Below are 22,766 nucleotides of genomic sequence, written 5' to 3' on the forward strand. Positions count from 1 at the left end.
TAGGTAATAACCCAGGATGGGGCACCAACCCATCACAGGACACACTCACAGTCACACCTTCGGACAATCTGGCAACTCCAATTCACCTCGGCGTGATTTTGGACTGTAGGGAGAAACCGGAGAACCCAGAGGAAATCCCACGACAACATGGGGAGAACATGCAAACCCATGCATTTAGATCCAGGGTGGAGACCACCACACCACCTCAGACTTCATTTGATGTTATATTTATTTAGAGTTCTTGTATGTAAACATAGAGGCATTTGTCTTTTAACACTGCTTATAAAAGCAATTATGGAAAATTAAAATAAAAAGTGAATTTAAATGTATCTCCCTTTGAACATACTATGAACACATAACAATACATGATACATGTGAAGCAGTGTGCAGTCTCCAGATTACATGGTATTAATCATACCATGACACACTGCAGAATTCTCTTTTTTCTTAGATTTCCCTGCTGAAACACTCCTAAAAACCTGGTAATTAGTTGGTTAAAATGTGTTTGAGCAAACTGGTCCAATAAGACCACCTGCATTGCATTGCAGTGAATTGAATAAAGACAAGGAGAGGTAATAGACATGAATGTTTAATGCAAAAAAATATAGTGATTAAAAATGAAACCGCAAAGGACCATGTCACCGGATGTTCTGCTTTCTTCATATCTCCATGAAGCATTTCTGATCCTACATTGAGTTGTAAATTCTGTAAAGATAAATCTACCAGTTGCCATGTAAAAATACATAGATGACACAGTCATTTATGTATCTATGTATGTATATATACACGCACACACACTCACACTTTTCATTTCCTCCACCAAACAAGCTGTTTAAAAACAGCTAAGCAAATGATATAATTTCAAGCTCTTCTGAAATATTAAAAAGGCAGTTGCACGGTAAGATTTATCTATTTTTCACCTATAATTATTTAGCAGGAAATAACTTTTTAACTCCTTGTAATACTACAATGCATTTATATGTGTGTGGTATATACATTTTCTCCCTGTATTGTGTGGGCTTTTCCCTGCAATGGAAGAGCACTGATGATTTAGTGTCTCTAAACTGCCTATTGATAGCGTCTGAGTGTGGACTGGCATTTCCATCCAAGGCGGCGCCACCCCTTGTTCCCTGTGCTTATCGTGAACCTGTCCTGGATGAAGCATTTACGGAAAATTGGTTTAGAAAATATACAATATTGCAGACTGTAAACTTGTGCAGAATAGGAGGTATCTGGGTATCAGCATCTCTCTGAAATTAGTCTCATCACCAGAAATCTTTCAGATGTTTATATATTCAGAAATAAGAATATACTGTATAACATAAAAATTTTTCATTTGTAATTTGACCTGGGTTTGAGTCTCCGCCTGGGTCACATGTGTGTGGAGTTGGCATGTTCTCCCCGTGTCGTCGTGGGGTTTCTTCCCAGTACTCCGGTTTCCCCCCATAGTCCAAAGACATGCTGAGGCTAATTGGAGTTGCTAAATTGCCCTTAGGTGTGCATGTGTGAGTGAATGGTGTGTGAGTGTGCCCTGCGATGGGCTGGCCCCCCGTCCAGGGTTGTTCCCTGCCTCGTGCCCGTTGCTTCCGGGATAGGCTCCGGACCCCCCGCGACCCAGTAGGATAAGCGGGTTGGACAATGGATGGAAGGATGGATGGATGTAATGTCAGCAGCACAGAGGACAAGAAGGCAGGAGTCCAACACGGGGCACCTACACACATGCAATCATACCCTACGGCCAATTCAGAGATGCTAATTAGCTTAGCTGTACATCTCCGGACTGTGTCAATGGAAGCAGTGTCCAGACAAAACCCACAAGACATGGAGAGAACATGCAAACTCTACACATCGAGGTGGGATTCAAGCCCTCAACCGTGGAGGTGAGAAACAACCATGCTCCCCACTGAACCACCATTATAGCACCTTAGTGCTTACTTTTGGACCTGTTTAATAGAGTAGAGAGAGAAAAAAAATCACATTTTATTCTCAGCTTTCTTAAAAATGGCTCTGTATTGCTCTGACTGGTAATAATCAGAGTCAATAGAACCAGAAAAGTCATTCAGTGTAACAAAAACGTCTCCATTTACTTCCTTTACCAGATGAACCCGCTGCTTTATTCCTTTGGAGGCCCATTTGGGTTTGAGGACCTTCTGACTTGGATCCACAGCTTGATATAATCCTTCGCCTTCCAACAGTGTGATTTTATACTTATGCCACGGACATACAATGCAAAGTTTGCCACTGAATTCCTGTATTTAGAGTAGACAAAGAAACAGGTCAGCTGATGATATCTTTACATATAAAGTGATGAAGACAGGATTTAAGTAAGCATATATGATGAAATTCATGACCTGCCTCGATATCTCCATTTTGTAGTGGTCCTCCAGAATCTGTGAAGATGTCCGTGAAGATAGGGAATGTTACGATTTCATGCTGTTATCTGGGAGCATTTTCCTCAATAAGCATAAACTGGTTTTAAATACAACCTAACAATAGAAGACTGCCTAACCAAAAAAAAAAAAAAAAAACATATATCCAATCACAAATACTGTGAGTGCAAATTAAATCTTGTAAACTGTCAAGAGAAACCACTAAAATATTGAGGAGATATGAATGCTTACATGGTAACTTGCAGTGAGTACTTACGATAGCAGCGCATGTCCATAGCATGGAAAGTGCCATTGTGGTAGAGGACCAATACATCCCTTCCATTTATGAATTTGGTCACCCTTTTGACCTTGACTATGTCTTCTCTTTTCCCTATAAAATAGGAGGATGGTGGCGATGGGTCTTCATTCTTCTCTTCAGCAGACATGAGGACCAGGTCAGCAGCAAAGACAGGCTGCATGAAAACGAATTGTTAGCCTACTAAAATCGGGAGAATAATGGATAATCAAACGGAATCGTACGATAATACACAAACACGCCAAATGTCCGAGGAAAAAATAAAGTTTTCTTGGCCGAAACAAACTGGGTAAGAGTTTACTTAATGGGCACAAGTAACTTAACTCAATTACTACTCAAGCACAAACTATGAACAAGTGCAGTACTTGCATGAAATACACGAACCGTTATGATTTATTAATAACGAACATGGGATTAGTTGGTAACTAACGCTTAGTTTCTGGTTAATTAATACATTATGCAAGAGTGTAGCGCTACATTATCTGTGCCCCCTAAAGTAAAGTGTTACCACACAATGTAACAAAAAGACATACCTCACTGACTCAAGTTAGAAAAAAGACGAAGCCATTTAAAAAAAAAAAGCCAGTCCTTACACCGGACAAGATATTAAGTCATATCTATAATAACGTTGCAGAGGTGCAAAAGTGCTATACCAAGGAGTCCACACAGTCCAACGTTAATAGTTAAATAGCAATCGTAAAGAGGTTTAGGAACATCGTAATCTGTCAAAAACCAATACAAATCCAAACGAAAGTAGGAACATTTTTAAAAACAAAAACAGCACAAATACGCGAACAGAACCTGCATCTGAAGCCGACATACGTCTATTTAAAAGATGTACAGGAAGTAGGTGACCCGGAAACAGAAGGTGAGGCGGAAAAGCCGGACGGGATTCGGAGCGGGATTGAAGTAGAAGGCGAAAGTGACTTTCCTTTCGCAGACCAAAACATGAAGTGCAAATTACCTGGTGCCTTTAAATCACCTATTGTATGCGGTTGTGTGGCAGTGTGTGTGCTAAAAAATCAAAAAGAGCACGAAAAATTATCTCTGGGAGTGAAAGCAGACATAGAGAAAGAGGTCAGGCATTTAAGGTTTGAGAATGAGCAAGAGTTTAAAAAATGTTGAAAATATTACAGGTTATTCAAATTTGTATCCAGACCAAAGGCATATATAATTTGAAAAACTAGATAAACTTATGTGCTTTGGGTCAACAGAATCCGCAGCCAGCAGCAAGACTAGCATCTGTCTTCATCTTGTAACTTGAGATGTCATCATTAAAGGAGGCTGTACCTCCAAGCCAACCTTCGGACCTTTTTCACAAGGTAATGCCATCTCATATACTTGCATGTGCAGAGGAATAAAAGACTCCTTGTCATAGGATCCAAGCATAAGCTTATCTATTACAAGATAGGTAACTGAGGCTGACCTTGAATCTTAGGCTGGCTGCTACTAGTATACTATTGTGAGACTGAACAGGCTTTGAAACACTGCTTGAAAGAGTGAAAGAGGCTGTTACTTCCTGTTCTTCCGTTATTTTGTCAAAAGGCATGGGTGATGCAGGAATTGTATACCAGTTGCATTACATGCTATCATTTGTTTTCAGTCGTAACATATTGTGCCAAATCACAAAGTCAATGCCAGCCTTATGGCATATTTCAAATACACAGTACCTCAATTCACAACACATTTAGTGTCTTATACAAAACCAGTAAGCTGCACTGTTAACAGACCAATGATTTAAGCTCACACGTTTTCTTTGAACATCCCGATGTGTATAGCACCTGTTTTCCAGTAAAATTCATCATGCATTAAATTTTTTCAGTTATTTTGTTTTTTACTTACTTATTTTTTCTTATGTAAATCATAGTTCTGAGGCTAGGGATCTGCACCATCAACAGGAATGTTGTGAAAAGGAATCCTGTGAATGCCAGGAGCGATTCTATTCCATTGGGCCCTTGAGCAACACCTTTAACCTGTAATTGCGTCATCCTGGGTATGATGTTAACCTACATCCAGCCCTGCAAGCAGGTCCTCCTACTTACAGGGAAACTTGGAGGTTGGTGGCAGGATTGTCACTCCAGCCAGCAGAAAAAAAACTTCACCCTGTTCCATTCCATTCGAACTAGTGTGGTGCTGAGGTATTACCTGCGGACGGCACGGCTGCAATCAGGTTCTCGTCCCTGAGGTTTGTCCTGTGGTGTGTGTGCTCCAAACCTCTTACTCTCACTCAGTCATTTTATGCTACAGTTTGAGGATGGAAGGAAAGATAATACACTTTATGTTATATCAATCACACAGCACACTTTATTTCACATTAATATTTGTCATTAAATTGATGCAAAGAGACAAATCTACGGTGTGAGACTAAGAAAGACAGAGAGAAATTAAGGAATTAAAGAAATGCTGATTGCCCAGAGAAGGTAAAATCAAAAATAAAAATGACCTAACCAGTATACAACATGAGAAACTGAGCATGAATATCATTTAGGATGAAGACAGATGAATATTAAGTTCCTACATTTAAACTTGTAGCTCTTTTTTGTGCCCCTTGTAATCAGCATTTCATGACAAATACCGTCTGTTAACAAAAATAAAATCAGCTTGGAGTGTTACAGAGCGCGAACACAGAAGTCACATGACCTGCACACTAAACAGGGTGTGTTCCTCTTAGACACATAAAACCAACTGCAACGCTTTTCACAAAAGAAGGCTGAAATATGAGGCAGAAGTTGCTACAACAGCAGTAAAAATCTTAAAATACTCTACTATGATTTGCTGCATTTGGGTCACTGATGTGGACGTGGATGCAATGGCAATTCCCCAGGGAATGGTGGACATATACACAGTTATCTATACTCCAACCATATGGTTACACATTGTGCCTGTAACTGAGGAGCAGTTGTGAGGTTTTACATAGAAAATATTTCTTAGTACTCTAGAGCTACATACGTGACAAATGGGGGGTAAAACCTAACAGCTTGTGTTTTATTCCATAATCATGCTTTACAAGACAGAAAGCACTGGCTTATGGGAACTTTAGCAGAGCAAAACAGATTTAAATAGTATTTATGCCACCAGTTTTAGTGATCTTCATTAATTTGTTAGACCAAAACCAAAATAAAATCCACAAATATGACAATTTCTATACAAACATTCATTTTGCTAAGTATATCAGAGGGGTCTGCTATACAATGTGGTATGTTACAGGGTGATTTTGTGAAATCGTTTCACCATCTGTGTAAGTCCAGAGTTTTTCCAGTATCATTGTTTCCTGTATTATTTGTCGCAATTCCGCCAGTATCTTCGGCTATACTAATGATTCACAAGCATAATAACGAACACCTCCAAACCTAGTTTGGTCCACATCAGTACCTGTTATACTACAGTGAAAAATTGTAACAGGTGAGAGGATGGACACACCTACATGACTGACTGTGCAACGCCCATTCTTTATCTGGAGCAACTGACACTGAATTATTCTAGTTTGCTACAATGCTTTTATCTTCAGATCAACAATCCGATAGTACCTCGGATAGGTTCTAGCTACACCACGAACAAGTTATTGCTTTCCTGTAGATTTTTAAGGAGAGACCATCTCACCAGCAGGCTTCATTAAATCGAGTAACTCAAGGGCAATCTGCTACACTTTTGTTTCATGACATGTTGAAAGTATTCCATTATTGCAGCAAGTTATTTTCATCAATTGTCTCATTCCTCACAAAACAACAGGTAAGGATGGAAAAACTACACAATATTTTGTTATCAATTGTGTATAACCACTAGCAACACTTAAATATTATTTAATGGTTTAATAGTACGTGTGGTTTTCTTATCTGTTATCAGAAGTGGGAGAGCAGATTTGCTAAGAAAAAAAATATCGAGCTGTTCTTATTTTTTCACAACAATTTATGACTGTTAAATGCTGTTGGGAAACTCCATAAAGCTGTTTCTTAAGCAGTATATGGTGCTCCAGAAGTTCTCTGCCGCCCAACACAAGCTGTATATACCAAGAAAGCTTCTCTGCTCACATGTACACTGTGTTCTGAAGCCTTTCCCTCCAGAGACAAGGCCATAACTCTCCACACTCACGGTCCAGAAGCTGTCTGATTACTTCCTCACATGTTCTTCATGCGTCGCAATATTAATCACATTAACAACGCCTAGATTTTTGAAGGTCACAATTTAAAGAGCAGAAGACACAAAAACAATGAACTGCCGTTTCCCAGACCCATATCATATTTGTTGCTACTCTTGATGTAGAAAAATGTGATTGAGACACATGTGATGGAACAGACAGAGAATAGGCATGTGGAATCCAATACTTGCATCAAGTCTTCTTCAGAACTGAAAGAGGCTGTGTTACCTGTATATCCTATGCTGGGTTTATCATTGTAAAAAATACAATTTGCAGTTGTGTATATGCAGCTTTTGGAAGGTTGCGACTACTAAAAAATAGTCAATTTTATGTTCACGCGCAAGCAGGCATGCAGTTGTGCTGTGATGGTGCACTCTGGCCCCCTGCTTGACCTTGAGAGGTCAGGCGTTCTGTGCATCCACTGAGCAGGTAGTGATCATTAGCAGGTCATTTCTGCACGTCCACATCCCTGACAGGGAATCCTGCTCTGTCGTCCCAAAGCTGAGGGGAGAGAAGTCCTCTGCCTCTCTCCCTGCGCCATCAACTGCAGACTGTGAGACATTCCTCTTGGAGAGAGGAAAGGAACATACTTGCGAGGAGGCAGGGGCACATGGTGCAAACACAGATAACATGAGCAAGTATCTGAGCAAGTATCTGAGCAAGTATTTAAAAAAAAACATGGAAACAAAACAGTAGCTGATATCCATTTATACATCCAGTCAAGCAGTACTCTGAAATATGCATGCAAAGCCCTTACTTTCTCAAAAAAAACAAAAACTTATGTTCATCACAAAGGAACATTTTGTGCAAGCTTCAAAAATTAGTGTACAGAAAATAAAACAGTAATGACCTGCAGGATATATCTGAAGAATTCTTAGACCCTGACTCTGCTTTGCATCCTGACAGTCAGTGCCGCAGTAAATCAAGTTCACACCTGCAGACAGGACTTCAAGTGTAAGGATCTTTTCATGGGGCATTCTATTAAGATGGGTGTTAATGGTTTGACAGATAGTGTTGCTGCCATTTGTAGAGCAAATATGGTTCAGTGAGGGATGGTTCAATATGATGAGTACAGAAATCATGGGCAAATGATTCATTTCAGAAATCATGAGCAAATGATTCGTTTCAGAAATCGTGAGCAAATGATTTGTTTCAGAAATCATGAGCAAATGATTTGTTTCAGAAATCGTGAGCAAATGATTTGTTTCAGAAATCGTGAGCAAATGATTCATTTTAGAAAGAAAGGTCATATTGTAGTACTACGGGACAAGCCCACCAAAAGCAGAAGATTGTCTACTAGAAATGTTATGTCAATGCTGGGTTTAGGACTGACATTACTGATTTGGTGGCTTTTAGCAGGAACATCTGGAAATGCTCTTGTTGCGCGATCTTGGTATTTTGTGATAATGCTACACTCGTCTGCAAATGGTGGTTTTGGGAGGAAGGTTCTGAAATGATGTGGCTCTGAAGGCGCTGGTTCTGGATTCTTTTAAACAACAAAAAAAGCCCTGGCTTTCACAAGGAAGAGTGTGAACAAGGAAGGAGGAGACAGACTAGGACACACGTGCTTTTGTGCAAAGACATATTCAGGGAGAGGGCATCTGAACAGGAACATTAATGCGAGGAGGTGTTGAAGGAATGAAGAAGCCACGGGGGGGAAAGGTCAGGACTCCTCGTTGCCAGAGTCCTCATCGTCATTGTAACAATCAGCACCCTCTCCACTGTTCTCTCCACCAGTCCCTCCTGCCTCCCCATCATCGTCGTCATCCTCTTCCTCAATGTCATCGTCATGCAGGTCATCATAGAGCAAGTCAGAGCTGCTGTCGTGGGAAGGCACTTTGGTCTGGATGCAGTACTCAGCCAACGTGGTGGGAACTTTGACTCCATCTCGCTCTGCGTCTGCTTTAGTGGACAGAACTTGCTTCCTAAGCCCAGAGAATCAGAGAGTGAAAGTGTTACTATCATTTGTAATATTCTTTTACTATTACATACAGCTAGTTTCAAATACTTACATTGCTTCAAAAGTTACACAATATTCTGTCCCGCCTTGGCCTGTACTATGTAACATACTATACTATACTATACTATACTATGCTATGCTATGCTAATGATATGCTATACCACACCCGTATTTCCTATACTATACTACACACTATATACTAATACTCTACTGTACTATACTACACATTATATTATATTATATATAAATATCCTAGAACAGTTTATATTAAGTACTTTTCTATAGTAATGACAGTTCTATTAAACATGTACCATGTTAAGGGGAAGGTTATTACATTATTATCATTATTATTGTTCTGGAATGTTTTCCAACCTGATTATTTCAGCATACTCCTTATCCTTGCCCTTGCTGTCCCTCCATTTGCGGAACATCACAGAGGCATCTACGTTGGCCGGTGAGAAAGTGTTGGGCTCATTCAGCAGTGAGATTACACTCAGCAGAATAGTCCTGAACATGTAGAAAAGTATGTAACTGTACTTTGTCATATATACCAGTGGTGTTATTTGTTATACCAGCCCATGCCAATGATACCTGACGTTCTGGGTAGGGTTCCACCTCTCCGATGGCAGCTCCCCACTCTGCGGATCATCCACAGGTGGGTGCAGGATTGAAATACATACATCTCCATTCTGCAAAAAACAACTGTTGATTAGGCATACAGTAAAATAAACACACACAGAGCAAGTTCTTATTCATTCTCATTTGATGCACAAATCTACACGCCCCACAGAACCTACCAGAGGTGGAAAGTTCTTGGTCTGGATTTTTACTTTCTGAACCTGAATTTTCCACCTCTTGTGGTCCTTGTGTCTCTTTCTGTTGATCCAACAGATTGTGCCATATACAAAAATTCTCTGATGATTCCACCACTATTGGGGTCATTGATGATGGAGAATGGAAATACAGGAGACTTCTACAGTTTGTTTAGGAAGTGGAGGCAATGTAGGCATAGAAGTACTTGGATGCCCACCTAAACAGCAGGGTAAATAGAGTAGCCCTGTACAAGCAAGACCAAAGTAGGCTAGTCTTTTTGAGGTGAAGCGAGCTCCTGGTGATGTTCTACCAGCCCATAACAGTCAGTGTAATTTAATATGCAGTGGTCTACTGGGGGAGCAATATCATGAAGCAACTCGGGAGCAACAAACTGGACTGTAGGGCACAACACATTGTAAACACATTTGAGGCTATTGCCAAAAGATGGATGACAGCAAAGCTATCAGTCATCAAGATGACTGATTCCCATCCCCTTCACAATGCTATATGCACCATTACCTACTAATGGTAGGTAATTAAGTAACGGTACTAACATACATTAATGTGTTTTATTTATTTCTATCTATGTATGTTTTTCAGCTGTAGGTATTATCTTTGCAGTCATGTGTTAATTTGTGTGTAAAGAAAGATGCCATACCTCATAGATATTAGGGTGCCACATCTTCGTAAGAAACCTGAAGGTTGGGGGGGAGTAGGGGTAATCTATAGGGAACTTGATGTGAGCCTGTGGACAAATACAAAGCAAAAAAGACAACAGTTTTGATGAGAAGGTTGTCAAGTCTGCAAAAAATAATAGCAATTTCTTTGAAGGCCTTTGGTTATGTTACCTTACACCAGTTCAGTACGTTAACAAGCCTGTAAATGATGTAAACCAGTGTTTCCCAACCCAGTCCTGGGGAACCCCCAGAAGGTCCATGTTTTTGCTCCCCTCCAGCAAAAATGTGGACTGTATGGCAGGGAGCCAGGAAGGAGCAAAAACATAGACAGTCTAGGGGTCCCCTAGGATCGGGTTGGGAAAAACTGAAGTAAACCATCAAAAAACAAGTACTAGATACAAGTTTTAATGACTCTTAGTGGGAATTTGCCCTTTTAGCCAGATTTTTCCTTTGGGTGAGGATAAACGACCACAAATGTCATGCCACCTTGCCCCATTCATCTGCTTTTCTTTCTGACATATGAGTGATAACTCATAAAGAATTCTCCAATAGCATTCCACTATTGCGTCGATGGAGATGGATCCAATATGTGCTGCGTGTGCCACCAATGTCTCTACTAAGAGCAGCCCTCAGGCTGGAGAAACAGAGGCAAGCACAAGGAGACTTGGAGGAAGACAGAGGAGAAAGAAATGAAGGGTCCGGGATGGACTTGGGGCTACCTGGAGAGATGTGCCTCACAGAGACCACATGGGCTTTGGTGGAGGCCTTATGCACTACCCAGTGCAAAGAGGTCTAAGTACTAGTGTTACTCTAAGTTACTCTGAGGAGTAAAATGGTACAATCAGCCAACACCATGTAGGTCGAAGAGTCTCCTTCACGGTAGTAAATATTCAGATGGACAAGTGTCTAAGAATTAGAATACCTTTCAGAAAAACTGAGCATGTAAATTAATTATACATAAGTAGTAAATACATGTCCTACTTATGTTTTGATATCTGACTGAATTCTGATGATTAGCAAATCTTGAACGATAGACTTTCCATTTTGAATGGAATTAAATCACAATTAGTTTAATATTAAAAAAAAGTCTTTATCCATGACCATGTATCTATTTTTCCCGTATCTCAGAAAATTTTGCTTAAATACTCACAGAATCATTTTGAATAAAATTCTCTTGGTCAATTTTTTAGAGAAAACAAGATATCCTGTATCTAAGGTCTGTAGGTCCAGCAGTCTCAGTCATGCTGACTCACTGTGAGAGCTTAAACGAGATGCTGTGTTGTGCCATGCTACATAATATAATTCCAACCCCAGAGCAAGTCAGACAGGCAGGGTTATGGTGGGAGCAATCTGGAGGGGTTGGGGTGGCATGGAGGGGGGGGGGGGGGGTGGAAGTCTGGTCTTTCTCTGTGCTAAATATATCAGGGCCTTTATTGGAGGGATCCACATTTAGGACAGAGTTGTCAGATAGCTTGAAGGCAAACAAATCCATCCACAGTCTTGCTAAACCACAAGCTATCTTTAATAAAACATGGTCCTTCAACATTCCACACGTTATCTAAGCTGCAGAAATACACCTTTGCACAGTCAACTACTTATTCAACCGAACTATAAAACATTCACTCATAATAATTAATTATTCCACTCTTGATCAATCAAATATTTTCCACTTAGTCACACTCTCAATAAAACTTACTCCAGTTCTATCACAGCCAACCCGAAATAGACCTGACCATTAATCAGACCTATAAGGTGTTTTCCTTTTTTATATACTCATATAAATTGGTTCATGGTGAAACTGTCACACACATGCACTTTTTTCCATTCAAAACACATTCTGACCTTCCGAAAAACTAATCTGAAATTAATCTAGTTTACTAAAGTCCAAAAGAACATGCTTGTTTAAGAATTATAGAACATATTACAGGATATCTGTGATAATTTGGCACCCAGTTCTGGGTTATTCCCTGCCTTGTGCTTGGATGGATGGATGGATGGATGAATGATAGAATATAGTTTCATTTTTTTTGTGAAACTCTAATAAATCAAAATAAGCATACATATAAAATGCAACTGGGTGGGGCAGAAATGTTTTTGAAGACTAATACTGATATCAGACCCTCATAATTTGCAGAATACAAACAAGCCTCATTATGCTTGTATATCACGAACAGTATTATACACATGAAAGCACATCAACAAGCCTCAAAGTGATAAAGTGTGGTCAAACACCTTAAATATCACCAGACATTGAGTACTGGACATTGAATACAGTAAGCTGTAAACACATTCAATGAAAACAAATTTATAATCTCAAAAGAAAAATCCACCTTTCTTCCAGTACAGGACACAAGGCAAAAGTAGACTCCAGATAGGATGCTAGTCTTTCGCAGGACACACACTCACTATGGGCAATTCAGAGATGCCACTTAACCTAACTGCAAGTCTTTGGACTGCAGGAGGAAACCCAAGTACCGGTACTTGGCAGAAACCTGTGTGACACAAGAATGCGCAGACTGATGGACAGATACATACAAAATATAGCATATGTACTGTTTGCTTGGCATTATGCTATTTTCAGGGGAATGCTCCTTTTATTATATGTTTCTGGGAGTTACTGCAGACAGTAATCTGATGCTGAAATACCCAAAGGGCCATTCGAGAACTAAGGAGATAAGCATTAAGCCAATCCAATTCACTCTTTGGGCAACTTATTAAATTTATTAGATAAGAGAACAGGATGAAAAGGAACAGAGAACGGGCATGACAGGCCCTGGAATTACACAGAAACACAAAAAAGACTATAAGCAGAATAACAGAAAACTGGCAGGATGACATCACACCTCTCCCAGTTCAGTAAGTCCCTTAAAAAACTTGCAAGAGGGTGTTCTCCCATTCAGAATATAATCCACTGTGCCGCTTACAATTGTACTTAATGACCAAATTCCAGTTTGGAAAGAGGCAGGGAGTGTAATTCTCTGGCCTCATTTTATATAAGCAGGCTGAGAAGAAAGCCATAATCGTACATTTAAATAGCTGTGGGGGATACTTTCAAGGATTTGATAAAAGTGATATAATATACAAAAAGTTAATCATCTCTCATTCAACCAGTAAAAAGTTGGATGAAAATTAAATGTGTTTTGTCAAAACAAGTAGTTACATGAGGTGATTTGCTGCCTACCTCGTACCAGAAATGTGTACCATGGGCAAAAAAATGTACTTTTGCCCATATGAAATCATGCAGAAAAATCCGCATACACACCGGCCCTTTGTGGAAGAGATTGGCTACCACTGAAATAGATGGTATTCCTATAGAACATTCTGCCTTCTGTCTTGGTCTGCAGGCTTCCTAATGGCCTGTTCAGTGTTCAGATGACTGAATCCATCCATCTTGTTGCTAGTTGTCTTTTTCATACACTGGACATTTTCATAACAGGTCCATATTAATTCAAACTGGTCAATTGTGCTTCGAGTGCTTTTAATGTACTGTAACATAAAGATGACATCATTTGAATGGCAAATGATTGCACTGTATGGTTCTTAGACATACTGTAAATGTAACATTTTGCACAAACACATTTTCTTGGCTATTAGGACAACTACACAGTAATCCTCTTTTCAGTTTCTAATATTGCAAATTATATTAAATAATTGAAAATAATAAATTGCAAATGAAACACATTATCTCATTTCTTGTCAAGCATTGCTCTTCATTCCCCATCTGAACTTGTCTACTCCTCCTAGATTGTGATTTGCTTAAGATTACTTAATACTCATACTATTTCAAACCGAATCCAAGAACTTCTGTCTCCAAGAGACAGGGTGCATCTCTTAAAGCACCTTCAGGCATGAAAAGAAGCTTTTCTATGGCGCTTGTTTTCCTGTGGGAGTTCTTGAGCAAAATGGAATGAAGCCACAGACCGTCCTGCAGCTCAGAAAGTGGATTCAGTATATACTTATAGTTAGGTAAAAAGATTTAAGGGTCTCCTAGCTTTGGGTTGGGTTTGTTGCCCTGTGCCTCAGGTATATAGGTGCGTTAGTGTTTACAGCCTGTGTTCAGTGTGCTATGCTAGCGTCTGATAACTTTTTCATGTTTGTTTTGACAAACAAAAGAAGGTGCCACAAGTTTACCACAACAATGTGTGGTACGACAGAGGATGATAAGTTTATCTCAAAGGGTATGTGTTTGTGTACCAGCTAGCACAATGTGTGCTCTGCATCTATCTGGGGTGGTATATAAACCTTTCAAAACCAGGGCTGGGTATCACCACTGATTTCCCAAAGAGATTCTATTCTGATTCACAAGGTCCCGAATCGATCGATTTCTGATTCGATTAGGGATATTTCACTTACAGTACAATTTTAGGAAAGAGATTCTCAGTGAACTAACTTTGTAAGTTGTACAAGAAACCCTCTCACCTGGTTCATTATTAAAAATTAGGGCTGTCAAAATTAACGGGTTAACACAGATTAATCCATCATCATGATTAATCTGATTTAAATTTTTAACGCAATTAGCCCATCTGCAGCGCAGAATGACTCAAAATCCCTGAAATGTCTCTGTCAACCCATTTCGGGCAGTTTTAGTGCGTTCCATTTGCCCTGGGAACTCGTATTCCGAGTCGTATTCCGGAGTTTTGAAGCCGGAAGTGACGACATGCGCGCTCCCGTTTCTCAGACATCCGAGAAATATCTCGGAGCAGCACAGAGGATCCCGAGTTCAGAATCCGAGATGGCTGCGCCTTTTATCAACAGAAGGGAAAGTTGTAGTTTTATACTGTTTAAGCACTACTTCTCATTTGTGGCTCATTAAATCGGTCGCACACACTATACCGTCCAACTTATCTGTGGACGTGTTGCTACGGAGTTTTATACGTAAAGCACCGCTTGTAATGTGTTATCAACTGATATTGATAACAATGGCAATTAACCAGGCTAGAATTGGATTTCATGATTAGTCAGATTATTTGTTGGATTTACGGTAGTTCGGGCTAATTGTAAGTGAACGAAGATAAAGACCATTTAAACTGAGGTACCTTAAATACGACAAGTTGTCCAGCTAAGCAAAATATCTTGCTTTTTGATATGGGTCCATGGTATTGCACTTCTGTGGCAGATGGAAAGCATCCGACTCGTGTTCAAGATGTTCAATACACATGTTAAGTGCATATATATTCCCTTTTTTCTTGAGTCTGTTTTCTCATGCAAAATGAATTGTGATTAATATAGATTAAAAATGAATGATATTTAATCATGATTAATCTAAATTAATCCACAACAACCCTGTGATTAATCTGATTAAAATTGTAATCATTTGACAGCACTATTAAAAATATTAATATGCACATTAAGAATTGACCCCAAAGCATTTGCATTAATGAACTTTGACAATAAGTTTCAGATCGCTTGTCTTTGCAACTTGGTGATGTTTCATTAAATGGTATTTCCACAGTATTTCACCTCCATTTTGCACATCTTACGTACAATTTTGCTTTCTTCCAGCTCTTCACTGTCTTCATATTTCTGAAATCTGAAATACATGCAGACTTCTGCCTTCAGGCTTGACGGCACATTCGCTGGAGCACCGCCCGCCACGCTTATCTGTTCGTGTCCATCAGATCTCGTTGCGCAAAGCTGGTCACACCAAACTAACAGGATTTAAAGCTTCACGCATCCACAGGAAAAGGCCACAGACTGTAAAAAGCATTTATTATACATACAAGAATTTATTCAATCAAATGCTAAGAATTTTCTTTATTTTAAAATAGCTATTAGATTTGTTGGACATATGTAGCCTCAAAAATGTTTAATTTGGAGAAACAAATCCCTCTGAACATTTTTCTATTTCCTGGGTGTCTTCTCTGAAGTTTCATGTGTTCTTTCAGTTAAAAATCACATTTAAATTTACTTGGCAGGGGGTTTCCATGACATACAAGTGGGGAGAGCTTGGGGTCAGAGAGCAGAGGTCAGAGAGCAAGGTCGCCCAGCACTATTTGAGCAGTTGCTCCAAGGTCCAACAGCGTCGGCCACAGGATGTAACCCCACAAACCTTCCAGACATGGGAACAAATACCTATCCCAATCCCAATGAGGTCTTTTTGAATATCGATAATCCTTCATAAATGTGGTTTTGGACAGAGGGTAGATGTCACTTAGACTTTTACCGTGCAAAAATTATATTTATCATCATCATCATCATCATAGTATTCCAGTGTCTGAACGATCTTTGCCGCTACTGCTGGGCTCCCATGAATGGGGTATAAAAAAATCTCCAAAGAATACTGTACAAATAATAAACTGCTATGGATGAGCGTAAAATAGCTGTCACACCCCTTTATGAGTCAGATTCCCTAAGCATAATTATATGACACCACACAAGAAATGACCAAGCATTTTTAAGCCACCATACAAGTTATGGTCTGAGGTTTCATTTATGTAGTCCAAATCAAGATACAAACAGACTGTTTGAGAAAAAAAATGAAACATACAGGAAAGGCTGTTACACCTACTAAACATGTACTCTTTGCTACCTAGATAGACGCAGGCTACCTTTCTGTACGTTCAAAATACCGCTGTATGCAAAAATTTGGGCACCCTTTGTCAAATTACATATTTATTCACTTATGTAAGTGAAAAATAGTGAACAACTGCTGCAGGAAACAGTGTATTAAAAACAACATATTGGCGAATGTTACTTTTTTATTCCATGAATGTCAAAATACAGAAAAAAATAAAACTGTAATTGTGGCATGTGCAGAAGTTTGGACCCCCTTCTATTTGTCCAGGGATCTGTCTTAGTAGCCATTAGTAGTTGTCACCATTTGACAATTGCAGAGCTTAATACATTTTGTGTCACTACAAACACTGATCTGTCTCTCCACAACCATGGGCTCCTCTAAGCATCTAAGTAAGGATCTGAAAATAAAGCTATCTGACATCTACAAAGCATGGGAAGGCTATAAAAAGATTTCTTCCAGCATGCAATTTCTACTGTCCGTAATGTAATCAATAAATCGCAGTTAAGGGGATCTGTGGAAGTCAAGGCAAGATCTGGAAGACCAAGGAAACTTGCAGAAAGAACTGCAGGTATCCTGGCCAGAAAGGTAAAGGCAAAGCCTGATACGACTCGAGGAGCTATGGGAAGGTTTGGCTGACAGAGCGGTGGTGGTGCACTGTTCCACACTGCAGCTCAGCTTTACCTGCGACCTCATCACAAAACTCAATATCTGAGGTATGCAAAACAGCATCTAGAAAAGCCAGAGGCCTTCTGGAATCAAGTGCAGCAGACTGATGAAGTAAAGACTGAACTATTTGGCTGTAGTCACCAGAGGTATGTTTGGAGAAAAGAAGGAACAGCGCAATGGAAAAGAAACACCTTGCCAGCTGTAATATATGGGGGTGGATGCATTATGCTTTGAGGTTGTGTGACAGCCAGTGGTACAGGGAACATTGTATGGGTAGAAGGAAGGATGAATTCCACTAAATATTAACAAATGGAAATGTTATACAGTCAGCCAAGAAGCTGATGATGGAAAATGGCATGACTACAACACGGCAAAGCTTCTAAACATACATCAAAATACACCAGGAGCCATTCGAAGGAAAGGAAGTTGAAGGTTTCAAAATGGCCGTCACATTTAAGCATTACTGAAAATCTGTGGGTAGATCTTGAACATTTTGTGCATGCAGGACGGCCCAAGAATATGTCACAATTAGCAGTGATCCACAAGGCAGAGCGGGAAAAAATCCCAACGAGGACTGAGAGACTCTTAGCTGGATACAAACAGTGTTTACAAGCTGCAATACCTACCTAAGGGGTGTCACTAAATACTTTTTTGCACATGCCACAATTACTATTTTATGCGTCCCTATGTTTTGATGTTCATGGAATAAAAAGCAATATGTTGTGTTTAACACACTGCTCCCCGTAGGATATGTTTACTATTTTTCACTTATATAACTGACAAAATATGTAAATTGCCCAGGGGTGTCCAAACTTTTGCATTGCACTATGTTAAAGTCCCAAGCTCAGCTTTAAATAATCACAACCAGGACACCGTGACCCTTCATCTGAGAGCACAATACCTGAGCCACAACTCCAGGCCGCAGGCTGAATCACCACTGATCTAGTATTAGTGATGGACAGAATTACTGATCAGCAAAGGAAACAGGAAGGATCCAGGACCACTGGCATTTTCCTCCATCTCCTTCTCAGTTTCAGATCCTGTCCTTGGAGATGCCATTAATATCCTGGAGAAGCTATATGTGGGAGACTTAAATTTGATCGGCTGGGGGAAAAAAAAACAGCCACCAGCAATGTAAGGTTGGGCAAAAGTGAAACAAGGGGGCTGAGCATTAAAAGGTTGTAATCATTAGTAATGACATTAGTTCAGTTCATTAGTGCACTTAAATTCACACATAACCACATCACACTAAACACCTTAACTGACACACTTGCAAATCGACTCTGCTTTCTCAATTTGTAATTTCTGCATTAGGTTGTGTTCTCCCCCAATATTTAATTTGGCTTCATGGTCCCCCCTCCTCCCCAATATCAAACTCTCTCCTACGCCATTGAAGATATAGACCAGGGTTCTTCAACTCTGGACCTCGATTCCAAATCCAGGCCGTGTTTTCAGTTCCCCCAGGTAGTTGTTTAATAATTACTGATTCTGATTGGTCAGAGGCTTCACACCTGACTGACAGGTAAAGGAAGGCTGGAAAACCAGCAGTGCTCGGACCTCGAGGACCGTGAGTTGAATAACCCTGATATAGACAAATGCAGTTAAGACAGACATTTAGAAATTCAATGTGCATCATTTCCTATAGCCGTGCAGATCATTTTATGTGCTTGGTTTACAGTAATATGGTAATATGTAAATAATACTAAAATGTATAGAAAATGCATAATACTGGGGAATTTTTTTTAAGAACACATCACATGCTGAGAGCTTGTTTACTTCAAACTGGTTTTCAAGAAGGTTTGGCTAATGCATTTGATTTTAACATAGGACGTCATAAAACAAATACTGAAGGAAATGCTGTACACAGAGACAGACAGACAGACAGACAGACTAAATTAACAGCTATTTTGCTGCTAGAAAAGCATTGTGGGTGGTTCACTGGGTAGCACAGCTCTGCATGTGAACACATGGAGGTTCTCCTGCATCTCTAAGTTACCTCACATACTGTATGCCCACAGAATATGTTCCAGGCCCCATCATGATCCTGACCAGGATAAGTGGGTGGATGGAGACACATTTTACATTTTTACATTTGTGAATATAGACACTGTCGACACTCAAGCCAGCTGAATATTAAAGTTGTAAAACATTTGTTTTATCATTCTTCTTTCAGACTTTCATGATGCTTGTCTGACGTATGGACAATCCAAACAAACAGGAGTGGTCTACAGCGTTACCAACATAAAACACTCTTCACTGGTGAGTGTTTTTGTAAGATTTCACTTGTATAAGTTAATAGGTGTCACAATTCACACAGAATACTCTATAAACAAAACATGAACACTCCCCTCCAGCAGAATAAGGAAGATATTCAGATGTCTCATCACATCTTAATGGAACAATGGAATATTCCGTCTTATGTATTGCTTTTGGGTCAATTATGACAAGAGAATGCATACAGAAGTCTAAATGACTGTAGTACAAGTGGAGCATTTTGAACAATGGTTTTTGTCCAACCAAGAACCTAATCAATAATATACTTAAATAGATTTGCTCATTTATGTTCATTAAATGTTAATGTGAACAGTCATGTTTCAAACCAAGTTGGTAACCAGCATATAGACAAATATAACAATAGAATAATTCAGCTTAGATATTTGTAATCCAGTCCCCTGCCATCAGATATGCATTTTGAATGATTTACCATACCGTTCATGACTGAGAAAAAGTACCTAGTTTGTTTGGGCATCACAGGACATTGTTTGGTAGTACATCAAATGTGAGATTTCAAGCCACAAAGCAATGGATAATAAATTTACCTAAGAGCTTGAATAAGATGTGAATCACCAATATAAGCCAACAGGGTAATGCACAAGGAGATCAAATTTTAAACTTGAAATCCACATTCATTCATTTTCTTCTGTTTTGCCATTATTTCCCAAGTTAACTGTGCGAAATGCAAGTTACAAATCTATAATCTACAATCTAAAAATCTAAGCTATTTCATTACTTTTGAAGGAATGTCACACAAAAAGGGTAATTTGATGCAAATGACAGGAACACACTAGCCAGTGTGTAGCTACGTGCGTTAGGGATCTGTGCCTGCATCCAGAAAGTCATGGGTTTGAATCATCAGCAGAGCATCTAGATCACCACTGGACCCTTAACCCCACCTGCTCCAGAGACACTGCAAGCTGGCAGACCCTGTGCTGCGACTCCAAAACTGGGGGCTCTCATTACAAAACAAAACAAAAAAAGAAGAAGAGGTATGTAAAATACGATGAATTCCTATGTACCTTGTAGAAATGGAAAATAAATAAAATATCTTATCTAGAAAACAAGATAAAAGGTTTTCTTCATGCGTGGTCTTTCAAATTTCACCCGTCAGAATAGTGTTTTGCAGCTACATAAGAGGAGAACACGGAAATAAGATGCTGTACAGTTAAACACAGAGGGAAAAAAAAACGTACTTCTACCTCTGTGTCTATCTTACTTATATCCATAAACTATGTTGGCACCACTTTCCCTGAGACTGGCAGATGATGCAAAGCTTACCTTGAAATAGCCCCCTTCATAGAGTGTGTTAGGTGGTCCAAAGATGGCCACCTCCCAGTTGTACAGCTCTGACTCCTCTACTAATGTGATGCGAAATCCCTCAACTGGCTCCTCCTGCAAGGACTTCAGCTCCAACATGAGAGCTTTCTGAGAACTCGGCATCTGCTGTTGCGCCATTGCGATCCTGCTCCACAGAGTCGAGTCAAGATGGTGCAAGGAAAAATATTTGCGTGGACGAACGAGAATATGTAGGGATATGGTATCCGAACTCGTCTGATTATCCGTCAATGGTAGGAGCACAAGTCACTCTTTCTTGTGTTTTGCTGAAAAAGTCCTTCTCCAGCTGCTCAGTTAACCAAATGTCGGGCATGCAGAAAATCCAGGTGTCAGAAACCGTGAAATTCTTGATCAAATTAAAGTTTTAATTCAAATTAATAGTGATGACTCAGAAAACAACTAGCTGAAATACTGCAGGTGAATAAAAATCTTGGGCTGCAAGACGTAAGACAAAGCAAGCATTTACTCTCATTAGAGACCACATAAACATTCAAATAAATGTAGGTTTTAAGAAACAATGTTCCAGATGGCATTCATTACTGCAATTCAACACATATTTATAAAAACAAATTTGTAAAATTTAGGAATTAAATGACATAACAGGTGGACAACAAAGCTTCATACTGTACGCTAACTTGCAAGCAAAATATTAGTTTATGCAAACAGATTTACTAAGCTACCTCAGATAGCGACAATACTCAATATAATAATAGATTATAACATTTTTCTTACGGATTCACTCATGTTGATTTAAGTTAAAAATGCGTAACACTAAAATGCAAGGCAGTAGACTAGATTATGACAGAAAGATAGCACAAATGCAGTTAAGACTCCCCTAAAGGTCTACAAGAGCATGAGATGATAAATGACGGGCGCATGTGAGCAGGGAGGTTAGTTCAACCCTTTCCTACACCATGCATAGAAAGCGCCGCGGCCGGGTAACTTAAACACCAGCTGATATAAGCTGAGCTGCTGCCAAAGCAGTTTTTTTCTCAGGGGGGCGAGAAGGGACGGATGGGCCAGCGTATGGTATATCCTTCAAATTCACGTTATCTGATAAACAGTTCGCTCCTTTCCGTTCAAGTCCTTAAGTCCAAATGGAAAAAAGATAGCAGTTCCCAGTTTCTTGCTATGCACCGTGCGCGTCCTGCAGCCTATGCAATGGTGGTCTGTATTTGTGTGTGCACAGCTGTATGCTCCTCTGTTTACATGTGCGCAGCGATCTTCTACCGCTAAGCTGCCTTAATGGCGTGTTCTGTCTCTAGCTCCCGCTTCGATCCACACCCGCTCTCCTCCAAAGCGGCGAACACGGGTCGCGGATTTGACTTTCGCAATGCAGACGCGCACAGACCCACACAAGGGTGTAAAACTGGTTTCTGTCAGGATGCCTGAGCTGTCTTCCTGTTTTCCTCGTAGCTTCCGGCACGCAGCGTGCATCAGGAGCGACCGGGCGCGCGCCTATACGCGAGCGCCGCCGTCAACCCGCGTTATGTTTAAAAACAGAAAGTGTCTGGTGGTGCAAACTGCGCTTAAGACCACAGGCATCCATAAATGTGCTCATATATTTAACCTAATAAAATGCTACGTGACTACTAACTGTATCATACCTACTGACAGCAAGCAGTAACTGTGTTTAACACAAACCCTTATTATTAAAACATCACAACTACAGCACATTTTTCTGGAAAGGCACATGACCTG

The 22,766-nt window shown here is 39.9% G+C and overlaps 2 protein-coding genes and 1 long non-coding RNA gene across 3 annotated transcripts; 1 reads left to right on the forward strand and 2 right to left on the reverse strand.

Annotated features, from left to right (window-relative positions):
- Positions 1-573: 573 nt before the first annotated feature.
- On the reverse strand, positions 574-3,547 carry LOC111856586 (Rieske domain-containing protein). The gene is made up of 4 exons (XM_023836681.2): positions 3,219-3,547; positions 2,647-2,842; positions 2,356-2,390; positions 574-2,249 (listed from the first exon to the last, which is right to left on the reverse strand). The coding sequence occupies exons 2-4, from the start codon at positions 2,813-2,815 to the stop codon at positions 1,974-1,976; spliced, it is 480 nt and encodes a 159-aa protein (XP_023692449.1). The 5' UTR covers positions 2,816-2,842; positions 3,219-3,547; the 3' UTR covers positions 574-1,973.
- LOC140581990 (uncharacterized) lies at positions 3,539-8,645 on the forward strand. The gene is made up of 3 exons (XR_011985037.1): positions 3,539-3,762; positions 3,900-4,007; positions 8,558-8,645. It is a non-coding gene; the product is annotated as an uncharacterized lncRNA (long non-coding RNA).
- On the reverse strand, positions 7,513-22,478 carry LOC111856588 (ubiquitin-conjugating enzyme E2 R2). Its single transcript, XM_023836683.2, has 5 exons — positions 21,009-22,478; positions 10,252-10,338; positions 9,372-9,469; positions 9,153-9,287; positions 7,513-8,745 (listed from the first exon to the last, which is right to left on the reverse strand). Exons 1-5 carry the CDS (start codon positions 21,183-21,185, stop codon positions 8,484-8,486), a joined length of 759 nt encoding a protein of 252 aa, XP_023692451.1. The 5' UTR covers positions 21,186-22,478; the 3' UTR covers positions 7,513-8,483.
- Between the last annotated feature and the right edge of the window lie 288 nt (positions 22,479-22,766).

The sequence above is a fragment of the Paramormyrops kingsleyae genome, chromosome 2 (genome assembly GCF_048594095.1).
Source record: "Paramormyrops kingsleyae isolate MSU_618 chromosome 2, PKINGS_0.4, whole genome shotgun sequence".
Taxonomy (NCBI): Eukaryota; Metazoa; Chordata; class Actinopteri; order Osteoglossiformes; family Mormyridae; genus Paramormyrops; species Paramormyrops kingsleyae.

Excerpts from the sequence above, each read along its gene's own strand:
- LOC111856586 (XM_023836681.2), bottom strand. The coding sequence starts at position 2,815 with ATGTCTGCTGAAGAGAAGAATGAAGACCCATCGCCACCATCCTCCTAT. Across the intron at positions 2,391-2,646 it reads TATGGACATGCGCTGCTATC|ATTCTGGAGGACCACTACAA; the intron begins GTAAGTACTCAC and ends ACATCTTCACAG. Across the intron at positions 2,250-2,355 it reads TACAAAATGGAGATATCGAG|GAATTCAGTGGCAAACTTTG; the intron begins GCAGGTCATGAA and ends CTCTAAATACAG.
- LOC111856588 (XM_023836683.2), bottom strand. The coding sequence starts at position 21,185 with ATGGCGCAACAGCAGATGCCGAGTTCTCAGAAAGCTCTCATGTTGGAG. Across the intron at positions 9,470-10,251 it reads GGCACCCTAATATCTATGAG|AATGGAGATGTATGTATTTC; the intron begins GTATGGCATCTT and ends TGTTTTTTGCAG. Across the intron at positions 9,288-9,371 it reads AACCCTACCCAGAACGTCAG|GACTATTCTGCTGAGTGTAA; the intron begins GTATCATTGGCA and ends CTACATGTTCAG.